Source organism: Crocodylus porosus, unplaced genomic scaffold (genome assembly GCF_001723895.1).
Source record: "Crocodylus porosus isolate Cpor-Errol unplaced genomic scaffold, CroPor_comp1, whole genome shotgun sequence".
Classification (NCBI taxonomy): domain Eukaryota; kingdom Metazoa; phylum Chordata; order Crocodylia; family Crocodylidae; genus Crocodylus; species Crocodylus porosus.
In genome coordinates this window covers 11,849,554-11,861,683 of record NW_017728917.1, presented here as the reverse complement: position 1 = coordinate 11,861,683, position 12,130 = coordinate 11,849,554, and the positions used below count along the sequence as shown (strand labels likewise).

Here is a 12,130-nt window from a genome sequence, read left to right as displayed (position 1 = left end):
TTACCAAAGGTCGTCCCCGCCTCCGGCCTGCTCACAGAAGACACAATGACAAAGCCAAAGCCTTCGTTTTCTCCACGCCGGATTTCCACGTCATATGGCTGCACCACGGTGCTGACCACACCGCTGCCGCCACCCCCTCCACTGCCGATGCCGCTGGTGCTGCCGCTGCCGGAGCTCACGGTGTTTAAAGAGTTTTGGCTTCCCTGCGGGGTACGTTTTTCCTCTGTCAGGGAAGCAGGCTGGTTGCTGCTGTGATGCGAGGAGGCTGGAGAAGGGACTTCGTTCTCTGCTTTTGGAACTGCAAGAGAAAAGCACAATTCTCACCGCGTTGGCGGCATGGCCCTGGTGTTTTTAGCAGTATGGAGATGAAGTTCAGCTACAAAAAATAAAGGGCCTGGGATAAATGACAGGACAGGCATATCTCCAACTGGACCAACATCTGCTCGTGCCAGATGCTGCTGGAGCTGCTGGTTGTTACCTGCACACTGAAACGGCCCTGGAAATACACCCGCACCCCTGCACACTCGCACAAACATGCTCTCACGTGGCTCAAGTAGCACATTGAAGCCTCATGCTAATTTACAGAGGCAAGGGAGCAATGAACAATTCCGAGCTTGCACACAGGTGCTTACCCTGGTGCTAGAGCTCATCACCTCAGCTCCACTTTCACATGCACCAGGTTGGCTTCAGTTTATCGCCCCTGAGCTCAGCAACGCTGCTGCGGTATGAAAGAAAACCGTGACCTCCCTTTCCCCACAAACGGGGAAACCCTACCCCTAATCGGCCTATGGTAAATTATTTTCATGCCTATATCCTAAAATTGTGATTTAGTGAAACCATTGCAACTCTGTGTGTGAACCTCACTGACATCACAAATCTGAATCACGTGGGTTCAGTGCCATCCCTTAAGTTAGGACAGACTTATTGCCAAAGAGATGCTCCTCTGCAGAGTTGTTCATGAATAATCCCACATTTAGAGAAGTCCCTAGATACAAAAATATATGTATTTCATCCATCTAAACCTTTCTGTGATTGTTTCCAGCCTGGATTACATGCAATAAAGAAGTCAAATAAACCTAACTCTGCAAAACGATCCTCTATTAGGCTATCTAAAATGGTAAGACTGGAAACAACTGAGATGTATTAGCTCCATGACATAGGCTAGTACGCAGCACTCGCACTACATTTTGACAGTATAAAGGAAAAGAAACCAAATATGGATGTAATACCGCCTGCCAGAAGTCCACCCAAAGTTCAGAGGAGAGAAACAAGGATCTTTGCAACCTGAAGGTTATTTTGATCCTCCTTTGGGCTTCAAGTACATCCTTCCCTGTCTTTTTGTTGACACCTCACCTGGAAGTCTGCTCCATGTCCTTTTTGTCTAGAAATGGGCCTAGACCAAGATCCAACTCTGAAATTTGGACTGAGGTGGAAGAAAATCCCAGCACTTGCTATTAACTGTCACTAGCAACACATAAATCACGTGTCATCTAGCAACCTCATTGTCATGTCCCCGCTTTCTTTAATAACAGCACATTTTTGTAGATTTGCAAGAACAAAACGATGTTTTGTTCCGGGCTCGGCTGTTCTTCCATGTTCACGCCCTGTTCATTGGCAGCGAAGGATACATTTCTGTCCTGCATCAATTTGTGAATGTGCAACCACTGGAACCTTACTTACAAAACAAAACAAAAAAAAAAAAGGAGAGGATTTCAAATGACTCTCACTTGGCATCATTTTTTAATGTTCTCTCTACCAGAGAAGCACGGCCCAGGGGTCAGGGCACTGAAACGTGACTTCATTTGTAAATATATTTCACTCCCAGCTCCATCACTGAACTAGCAAAGTACTTCCTTCCCCTCTCTGTCTCTCTTTCCCTTCCCAGCCTGTGTTTTAACTATTTCAGTGAAAAGGTCTTCAGGGAGGGGCAGTATTTTATGGCGTGCTTGTAAAACCAGCGCACTACAGAACGTCAAGAACTCAGTGTAATACAACCAAGCTATTAATTGCAGCAAATTAGGAACAAATAGCTTACCTAGTATCTTAAAGCTGTGCAGAGACTGAAAAGATCCAAGATCTTGCCATAAAGATATTCATATTTAAAATGTAAGTGTCATAATTTTAAAGCATTCAAAAAGCCAGAAAAAAAAAAAAAGGATAAAAGTCAGCTGGAAGGTTGAATAACATCTGCACTCACACTTACTGTGAAAATGGAAACACAACTGCTCTGAGATGGAGGTTCAGGGTTTCTGACCAGTAAATTCCCTGGATTAAGACTGGAAAATAATAAAGTGAGGTCCTCCCAATCAGACTGAACATACCTGTATATACGACTTTGCGCCGTACAGTGAGGTTGACATGGCCTTGCTTGGCAGCCTGCTGCATAAGTTGGACGACGAGCTGGTGCGATTTTCCAACCACAGGTGTGCCATCTACACAGATCAGCTCATCTCCGGATCGCAGGCGACCATCGGCATCGGCAGCACCCAGCGGTACAATGTGACCAATGTAAATCTATTGGGGGGTGGAAAAAAAGGGGAGGTATTCAACAATCAGACAGCTAGCTAAGGAAGCCTGGGGGGACTGGGAACAAGATTGGAAGCCCTGGGTTGTGTATAACCCAAATCAGCAGTGAGCACAAGTGACCGACATCCATCAGCTGTTCTGAATAAAGACCTCTGTGAACCGACGTGAGGAAGGAGGACCAGATGATGACAAGCACAATCACCCTTGTTTCTTTATCACCAGGATATAACTGTGTGCAAGATCCCTTCACTCTGGCTGATCACCTGCCTCCAGAGGATGCGTTTCCCAAAAGAGACTAAATAACAGCACAGGGCAATTAGCAATAGCATCGTCAATCAGAGCAGCAAGACCAAGCAGCAAGCTGGACTCTAAATCAATCTCTTTGCTGGACCCTAGAGCTCATCACCTCAGCTCCACTTTCACATGCACCAGGTTGGCTTCAGTTTATCGCCCCTGAGCTCAGCAACGCTGCTGCGGCATGAAAGAAAACCGTGACCTCCCTTTCCCCACAAATGGACAGGAAGCACGTTGACAGGGCAGCCTGCAGCAATGCGCGCTGACACTTTGTATGCTTGACCTGCTCAGCAAACAGACAGAAAATTAGGTGCTTTTAGTCTGGCACCTTTCCGGGATGCTAGATTCACAGCTAAGAAACCAAGTTAATTCAGGGAAAGATAAAAGAGACTGAGAGAGACTGCTCTTAAGGTCAAATAGTAAAACAGGAACCTGCTGAAAGACTGATTGGAAAAATCACTTTCCACCTCTGTGTGGATGTGTTAAGATCTGGAGGCTGGCCTAGCCTGTAACATGCACGCGGGGCCAGCGCTGAATTTTAGTCTCCTCCAAATCTGGAGTATTTGGATGGGTGCAGTCTGGTCAGAACCAAATGGACAGGCTATTCACAGAGCAGGGTATGCCTGCGTGTGTTTTGGCAGGGACTGCGCAAGGCGATCAGAAACAAGTCCACTTTCAAAAGCACTCACCGGTTCTCCAGGCTCATTTCCACCTAGAATCCTAAATCCAAAGCCAGTTTCCTTTCTCCAGAGAAAGATATCCTGTTCTTGATAATCTGGAACTGAAGGAACAGAAGGAAAGAGAAATGTTATTACAACCTTTAATAGGAAAGCCGGCAGCTTAAACCCAAAGTCCTCCAAGTCCTATCAGTTTTCTTGTATTATGAGTGATAAAACCAGAGACAAGACGCCTTACTTAAGGGCCCACGCTTATAGCAAATAGCATGTTACTGCAGAATCCCACTAATGACTTGTGGCATTAGGTACAACTCACCAGCAATGAGGGAGAACGAGGGGCACCACTGGACTGTGAACAAAGAAACATTGCAGAAGCAATGCAATGAAGGACTAACCATCGTCTACAGTTTGCCTCCATGTGGGATACTCTGGATGAAAGCCACCTGACCCCCGTGGAGCTCCCTCATGAATGCTCTGCTTACGTTCCCCTGGGACCTGATCCAAAGCCCACTGAAATCATTGCGAGTCTTTGCATTGGCTTCAGGGGGGGTTGGAACAACACCAGGATGCATCTTCCTGCAGAAAACAGTGTGCATGCACATGCATGTGTGTGTTGGTAGGGGGGAAATTACTCATCTCCTTGACTCGTCGCTGCTACATTAGGACAGAAGGATGGACGCCTTTCATTTCTGGCCTTGTCAGCCTTCAAACTACGGCTCTCGGAGGTGGGGTAGGGCAGGGGGTGGCAGATCTCAAAGCAAAGCAGCGGCTGAAAACCTGTTCCACCCCTTCCCACCCAGGGACAGCATGAACGGAGAAAAATTTGCAGCGAGGTTACCCTTGCCAGTGATCCTTCCACCCTCTGCCGCCTCTGAGGATTTGACTGCAGGAGGTGATGGGTCCTGAAGTTATCTATTAGGTATGCTGCTCTGATTTCTGCTCCTTAACAAGGCTCGCTAGCTGGGAATACCTAATCAGAGAGGTGCAAGACTTCAAGGTGTAACTAAGCACGTTCATAGGTTTAAATCGTAAACTGCAGCTAAGAACTCCATCGCTTCTGTTTGAACAACGGGCAGGAGATTGAGAAGCACTACAAGCTCTTGCTGTTTGCTTAGCACCATGATATTAGTATTCATCTGTATTAGAGTCGCTAATAAGTCCAACAGCCTTTTGTAAACGTGTCTCTATAAGAGAGGATAATTCCATTAGCAACATGATACAGACGCTTTTCTTTCGATGGAAGAAAAAAAAAGAAACGAGCTTGCTGTTATGATTTCTACTGTCATCATTAGGTTTTGTAGGGCACAGTTTCTTAGCTGATGGCTCTTGAAATAGCTAAGGGATGAATCCTCAGCTGGTGTGAATCGGAGGAGTGCCACTGAAGTTAATACAGCTGATGCTGTGGACCTGGATTTTTAAAACGTCTCATTTTCTACTGAGCAGACAAAGGCAGCTGGAAATGCAAAGGGCCCAGCTATACCTACTTATTAGTATGGAACAGAAGCAAAATGTCTACACTGAATATTACATATGTTAAAGGGATAACCTTGAAGTGCAACTGAACAGAGATAATTTAAATGAAGTTATCCGTGCTGTCTTTCCTTTCTTTTCTTTTTTTTTTAAAAGCAAAATTAATTGTTAACATTAAATCATATCAGAAGACACCTTCAGGTTCATTTAATATTTATTGGTTAGTAACTGTAACACTGATTAATTTTGTAATAACCCCCATGATTTATAATTAATGGCAGAAGAAGTTATTCTTGTATTGGCCAGCTGTCTGCATCTTTAGTAAAGGAATGATACTTAATATGACTATCAAGGATGTTGGTAAATATTTATTGCTGGGGTGCATGTTTATAATCAAATAAAAATCAATGCCGGTATCTAAAAACAAGTAAACCGGCTCTCTTCATTTAAGGCCTTTTCCAAAGTCCATGGAAGCATCTTTAATTGACGTCCATGAGCTTAGGATTGGGTTCTTATTGCATTTAATGCTGTCAATGTCTGTCGTACAAAAAGTTTGGGTCTAATCGATTGGTGCTTTATACAGTAGACTTCAGGCTGGCTCTGATGCTTCCTCTTTCAGTGACTCACCAATGAGTTTAAACTGCAACATGAATCCACAATACGGAAGAATGGAAATGAAATGAACAGGTGAGTGCAAGTCCCGGGTGTCAGGGAGCTGGCATTTTTTTTTTCCGATCTTGTTACAGCCCTTGACTGAAATGCACTCTTTTTTTCATCCGACACCTTCTTGTTTGATTGCTTTGTGGTTAAAAGCTAAGCTTAAAATCATATGCATCATCTCTTGAAGTCATAAACTAATTTTTCTCCAAATACAATTACAGAATCATAAAAGTGATGAGCAGACTGGTAGTCGGTAGTGTTTACCAGTCAGGACTAGCTGGCTGAAGGCTATTTGCTATAAATAAGGACATCCCCCATAACAGAATTTAGACCATAAATTAATTGGTGTTTGTCGTCGTCTTTGGTTAATCCAAGCATGAAACCATGCAGACACTTTCTACAAGTTGTCTAACATTTCACAGGGTTTTGGCAGACTGGCTAAGCCAATTAGAGGGCATGGCCTGCCTTTCAGAAACAAAATGGCTTCAACAGAGATCGTCAGCATGGGCCCATTTTCTCAGCATCGCTTCACACATTTGCCAAATCTACAGTCTTGCTGAACGTTGCCTTATGTTCCTCATCCAGGTACCTTTTAGTCTATGAGCAGCCACTCAAGGTAACACAAAAAGAGGCTGAAATGTGGGCTTCAAACCAGAGCAATGAAACATAAGGTCTACCACGAAGTGCATTTACCCAGCAATGCATTTTACTATGAAAGACTACAGGAAGGGGGGACACAAACACAACCTACACAACACACACACTTATACAGGGTGGGCGGGCAAACAAAACTCCCTTGGCAGCTTTTGCATCCGTTTGCCAATTAGGCAATTGACTGATGGAGTCCAATTTGCTAAAACAACCCCGCTCCCCCTCCAGCTCATGCACAACCATTTTATATGAGTAACACAAGCCTGTAACTGCCTTGTAAAATTAACCTGAGTGCTCCCAAGGTTCAGGCAGATCGTTTTGCGGATTAAAACAAAAGTTGCTGAATCTTGGTCCAGGAAAAGGACTCCTGGATGTGTTTGTTCAGCTGCTGAGCTCCAATCCAACTCCCTAGTAGGCGCACCTACTTGGAAGACCGCCTTAGTGTCAGCCTAGATGGGTGGTGACCGCCACCCTACTTTTAGAAGCCACTGTTTCGAATAACACGCAAAGGCAGTCAAGAGAGTTTTGTGCAAGCGGTGAAGAGGAACGAGACCAGTGGCATAGACGGACTCCATGCCATCAACAGGCCGTAGGGCAGGTTCATGGAAGACTATCAAAGTGGATGGAGGTGCTGCAAGTGCCTACGGTCTGTTGCTTGCCAATGAAAAGCTAAAGCAACTACATGGTGCCTTCATTCCTCGTTAGCCATCACCTTTTGCCCTTCTGAACCACCCTGGCCACAAATGGGCCGCAGTGGCAAAGTAGCAGCGATACCAACACAAGACACGAGACAAGACACGGGCACGTTCTCAACACATCCTTACATTCTCCAAAACTCGTGGAATTGATTTCTCTCTCTCTCTCACCCTTGCTCAGTCCAGTTGCAGGCGAAGGTGACATAGCTGCAATATCAATTTTACAGTTTTGCAAAGCTTAATGCATCTGCTTTCTTGTTCAACTTCACTTAAAATGTACTCAACCGATATAGATATTTTGTTAGGCTTCCGCACGTACCACTGCAAAGGTCACAGGGACTGTGGATTAAAACAACTGTTGGCTTATTCAACTTTTCCCCGCCCTCCCGTAATGCATGAATCTCTTGGAAAAAAAAACTTTAAAAAATAGCTTTCTACAAAGTTCTTTTTGAGATCTTGTAAACCACTTCCACCATCACAGCACAGTTTCTGGGATTGCGAGAGGTAAATCTTATGTCCAGCATTAGAAGAAACTATACATACAAGTTGGATGCTGAAAACTGAAAAAATGTTTTCAGACACTACGACTTCATTTAATTAAAGTGTTACTCGGTCGTCTCTAACCCCTATCTTTACATGCAAGATACCATCTATTTTTTCCTACTGCAATATCACTTTAACAAAATAGCAGACTTGCCTGGAAGAACAAATCTGCCGTGCACAGATCACAAGGTCTTATAGGGGGTGAACCTCAACAATAACTGTTGCTCAGTTAATCATGGAAGTATTTTAGGCCACAATTCAGCAAAGTACTTAAGCACATGCCTAACTTTAAGCATCGGTACTTCTGATGAAGCCAATGAGATGACTCCAGGGTCAAATACTTCTGCAGTTATATCGTGGATTTCATATTTTGTATTCTTCCCAAATCCCCAGTTTTTTATGGTTTATTTATGGTTTCTTTCCTTCCTTTAGCTAAAGTTTTGAGCCCTTCCCATTGCGGAAAAATAACTTGAAAAATATGACAGAAACGCACCTTCAAGAGGCAGCAGATAATTAAAAAAAGAATTCTATTTGTGTTTCTTATTTAAAATAAATAATTGGAAACAAAAAACCCCTTATTCATCATTTTTAGTGCTTGGCACTGGCAATTTTACTAGTCACACACGTGAAGTCTAGGAAGCACTTGGTACCTTGCTAAGATCCAGGGCTAAGTTAGTGACAGATGATCATTCATTACATGTGGTCACAAATAAGCTTTGCAACTAGACCTGCTCTGCAGCCGTTTCTGCTAATGCAACAAGCTAGAAATATTAAGATCCTTCTAAAAAAAGGCATTCTCTAAGGGAACGGGCACATCTGTGTGTCCAAGCGTATGAATGTAACTGTTTGTTTCATGTTAATATAATACAAGAACATGACCTTACAGAGGGCCCTTTTTCTACACTACTGTCTTCAAAGCCAGTCTGCTCACAAGGCAGTCGGCAATTTCCGGAGTGTATTTTTTTTTTTTGGGGGGGGGGGGGAGTGTGAAACATTTGATACCATTGTGTTAATATTTTAAAACTCTATTTAATGACTGTCAAGTCAAAACTACACACTGTGTCAACTTTGTTTGTATTTTTAATCAGATTTACAACGGAAAAAAAACCAACCCCACGATGTGCCTCAAAATAAAATTCCAGTCTTAAAGATAACCAGAATAGTTTAAAAGCTTCAGAATTACTCTATAGTGTTCCGCTTTACTTTTAATTAATGTTTAAGTCCTTCAAAGGGATTCATTAACACATCTGCAATTCAGATTAATTCATTTTGTTACTGCTGTTTTGACAGATGGCCATATGTAGGATATGGTATTTTGCAAAGCAATCAGGCCACAAGAGAAAAATTTGACAACAGATTGTGTTAATCTTCAAGGAAGTTTTATAATAAATTGAAATATAAAAAGCATATTATAAAAATATATTTTCAATAAAAGGGTACAAGATGTGAGAGTCATCGGCTCTGGTAAGCTATTCAATTACAGCTTCTTCCACCGAGGGCTCTCCATGCACGTAATGTCCGGATCTTGGAAACAGTCCTTTTTTTTTTTTTTTTTTAAACTCAATGCTAAAGTCTCCCCTCTGATACACATATAGAACTCTAATTAGCAGTAATGAGCTATGCATAAAGAGGAGACCACACTGCTAAAACTTAGCACAATCAAATGGCAAATTATCATCAGCGCCAAATGATCTAGTTTCAGGAGTCGCTCAGCTGAAAGCTATATATTCCCTCCTCTCTTCTGCAAAGGCTTGATTCAGCCAAGTGCGGTGCACCTGAGCCCAGCTTAAGCTTTAAGCATTTAAGTAATCCCACTGGCTTCAAAGCTTGAAGTTGAAATTGGCTGGATTGAGGCCAGGGTCCTCTGCACCTTGCAGGATTGATCCCCGGATCACATGCCGCCGCACTTATTAATTCACACTGGATGCATGAAGCTGCTATTATTTTGCAGCTTGTGCGGCAAGGCCAGGGCACAGAAAAGTATTTCTTTGGAGAACACGGGCTGCTCGGACTGGTTTTGAGCTATGAATCCTGATTCGATGTTTTATACCCAGGAAAGGGCATTTACTTGTATAGCTCTCGTCGGCAAAGGAGGCAAGTGCCTCACGATCTCACAAGACGTGTGATCGATAAAATATAAAATATATGGTTTGGCTGGAGGGTGGGCGATGGACATGTCATTTGGAACCAAGTATCGCCTTTCACAGATACGCTTCAGCTAGCCAAAGGGCACTCAGCAAAGGAAGAAAAGGTTGTATCTCCACACCATATGACCACATGGCTGCCCCTATCCACGTCTCAAATAGTGGAAAATGTAGTGAGTGAAATTTGCTCCCAATTAGAAGAGCTGCTCACGTGTTTAGTATCCTTCAAGGTGATCTTGTTCCCGTCCTCGAGAAGACGGCACTGTGATACTACATGAAATCTCTGCATATTATTGCTGGAATAAAACTCTTGCCCAAACTGGGACATGGTCCAAGGATCAATCTTTCCTTTGTATCCGCTGCATTCAAAAGGTGCATCAAGATATCTCTGCACGCTTTATAGTCAAAGATAAAAGGAGCCAAAATCCAGCTATGAGTTGCTAGTGGATTAACTCCTTCATTAAGACCTCACCTTCCTTGATTTCTTCATAAAATTCAACATACATTTATAGTTTCATAGATGTTAGATACTCTGATTTTTTTTTAAAATCCACTTCATGGACTACTTATTGCAAATCTACTCCACACAAAGGTTTTGTCTTGCGCTTGATGCTTGGATTGCATCTGCACTTTGCAATAAGAAGGAGGAATAAGTTGTGCGACTGCACTCTAGTAAGTTGTTCACAACTATGTTTTAGAGCAATAGTTTCCATAAGAAACCCAGGTGCTAGGCTTGCAACTCCACTTCCACATTAAATCCAGCAATGATAAATGAGTAAATATCCACTTGTTAAGTATCACATCTCCATTTGGGACCGGCGGTTTTAGAGGGTTGCTTATGGCTTACTGAAAAGGGACACATTTCCAAGCCCAGGAAGGGGTGTGATGGGAAAAGGGGTACCATGTCACTCCACAGACAAGGGATGCTTTTCAGCCTCAAGCGATGGCATCTCTGCATCACTAACTGTTGAAGTACCAGTAAATACTATGTTATGAGTGTACTGCAACTTACTGAGGCCAAAATGTTAAGCACAGCGTGAATAAAATGGCTTAGCATGGGGTACCTGGCACCCAAGCTCTCTCATTTACTTCTGTCATGCTATGGACTGCCACCACCCACGGCCCTGGGGGAGAAGAGCAGGATTGAGTCCAAAATCTTTGTCAACTCAACTATCAAGTTTTTCTGGGTCTGACCCTCCGTGCAAATGAGGTGCCTTCCAGGTTACACCTTTTCAATCTTGGTTTGCCTTTCACAATGAAACCCAGCAAAGCCAAGCCATAAGGAAGCAGATGGAAGAGGCAGGATGGTCATGTTTCATTGCCCGATTTGAAGCCAACTCAGAGAACCACATGTTTGAAACAAGCCCAGGCTCAGCAAAGGTAAATCCTTGATCTGTCCACCAGCACATACCTAAGGAGAGCTGCCAAGAAGTCCAGGTGAAACTTTCCCCTGAGAAGCTGCATCAAAGCGGGGGAAAGGGATGAGCAAGCAGGAGTCAGAAGGCAGAATTCCCACCCTTGCCAGGGAGAGACGAGGATTGCAGACAGGGAAGAAGGCAGGCCCATGCTTAACGTGGAGGCATGATGGTGGCTGCGTCTACAGGTATGGTGGACTTGGCCACGTCTGCACATCCGGCGGACTGCGCAGCTGCTACTGTGCAGTCATCTAGTACTTTAGCAAGCCCTAAATGCAAGTACTAAATGACTGTGCAGCAACCGGCGTTACCATGCAGCACTGTCATTGTACGGTTTTTTCCTGGTGCTAACGCACAGTAGTGTATTGCATCACGGTTCGTGCCCAGCACTGCTGCTGTGCGGCAGCAACGAGCTACAACAAAGGAGCTCGTCGCGATTGCGCCGTAGCATCTCGTGTAGACGCGCTGATAGAGGGGGAAAAGGAGGGAAGCTGAAAGAGGAAAACACAGCAGCAAGAAGCTGGGGTTTAGAGACAGGGCTCGGAGATGGAGAACTGGGGACGAGGAAGAATTGCAGAGCTGGAGGGGGGGAAGAGGGCCAGTCAGCCCACAGATTTCCACTGAGAAATCCAGGCAGGAGTTAATGCTGCTGAGCTAACACTAATGACTAATTAGCATGAGCTAAACAGTTAATTAGAAATTTGCTCAATAGCTGCAGGGGGTCCAAGACAATGACAGCGTGGTTTCTACACAGCCAGGCTGCAGGGAGGCACGGGGCAGAGGGGATTCGGTTCCCACAAGGCTTCTGGGGGAAGTGGCCCTGGCCACGGACTACACGGCCCTCATCCCCTCCTGATGGGATGAGAGGACCGTCCACATCCCTCCTTTCTCCACCGGAGGGGCCAATAAGGCTGAAAAAGGAACCTGGGCCTGCATGGCCAGAACAAGTACGTCTGGAAGGGAAAAGAGCCACACAAACTGCATTGCTGAGACACTGGATCCGGAGAGACGCATCTTCAGCCAGGAAGCCTCTGACTCATGAGTTATTATTTTTC

At 44.3% G+C, this 12,130-nt stretch overlaps 1 protein-coding gene across 4 annotated transcripts in view; it reads right to left on the bottom strand.

Moving 5' to 3' along the window:
- Positions 1–12,130, bottom strand: part of MAGI1 (membrane associated guanylate kinase, WW and PDZ domain containing 1) — a 179,706-nt gene that overhangs the window by 18,658 nt on the left and 148,918 nt on the right. For 3 of the 4 annotated variants that reach the window (XM_019536694.1, XM_019536692.1, XM_019536697.1), the window contains exons 14-17: positions 7,103–7,180; positions 3,510–3,601; positions 2,322–2,514; positions 5–298 (exon numbers count right to left, since the gene is read on the bottom strand). In XM_019536694.1, the coding sequence (XP_019392239.1) occupies positions 5–298; positions 2,322–2,514; positions 3,510–3,601; positions 7,103–7,180 (657 nt within the window). The remainder of the gene's footprint in view (positions 1–4; positions 299–2,321; positions 2,515–3,509; positions 3,602–7,102; positions 7,181–12,130) is intronic. The other variant, XM_019536693.1, reaches the window with a different exon arrangement.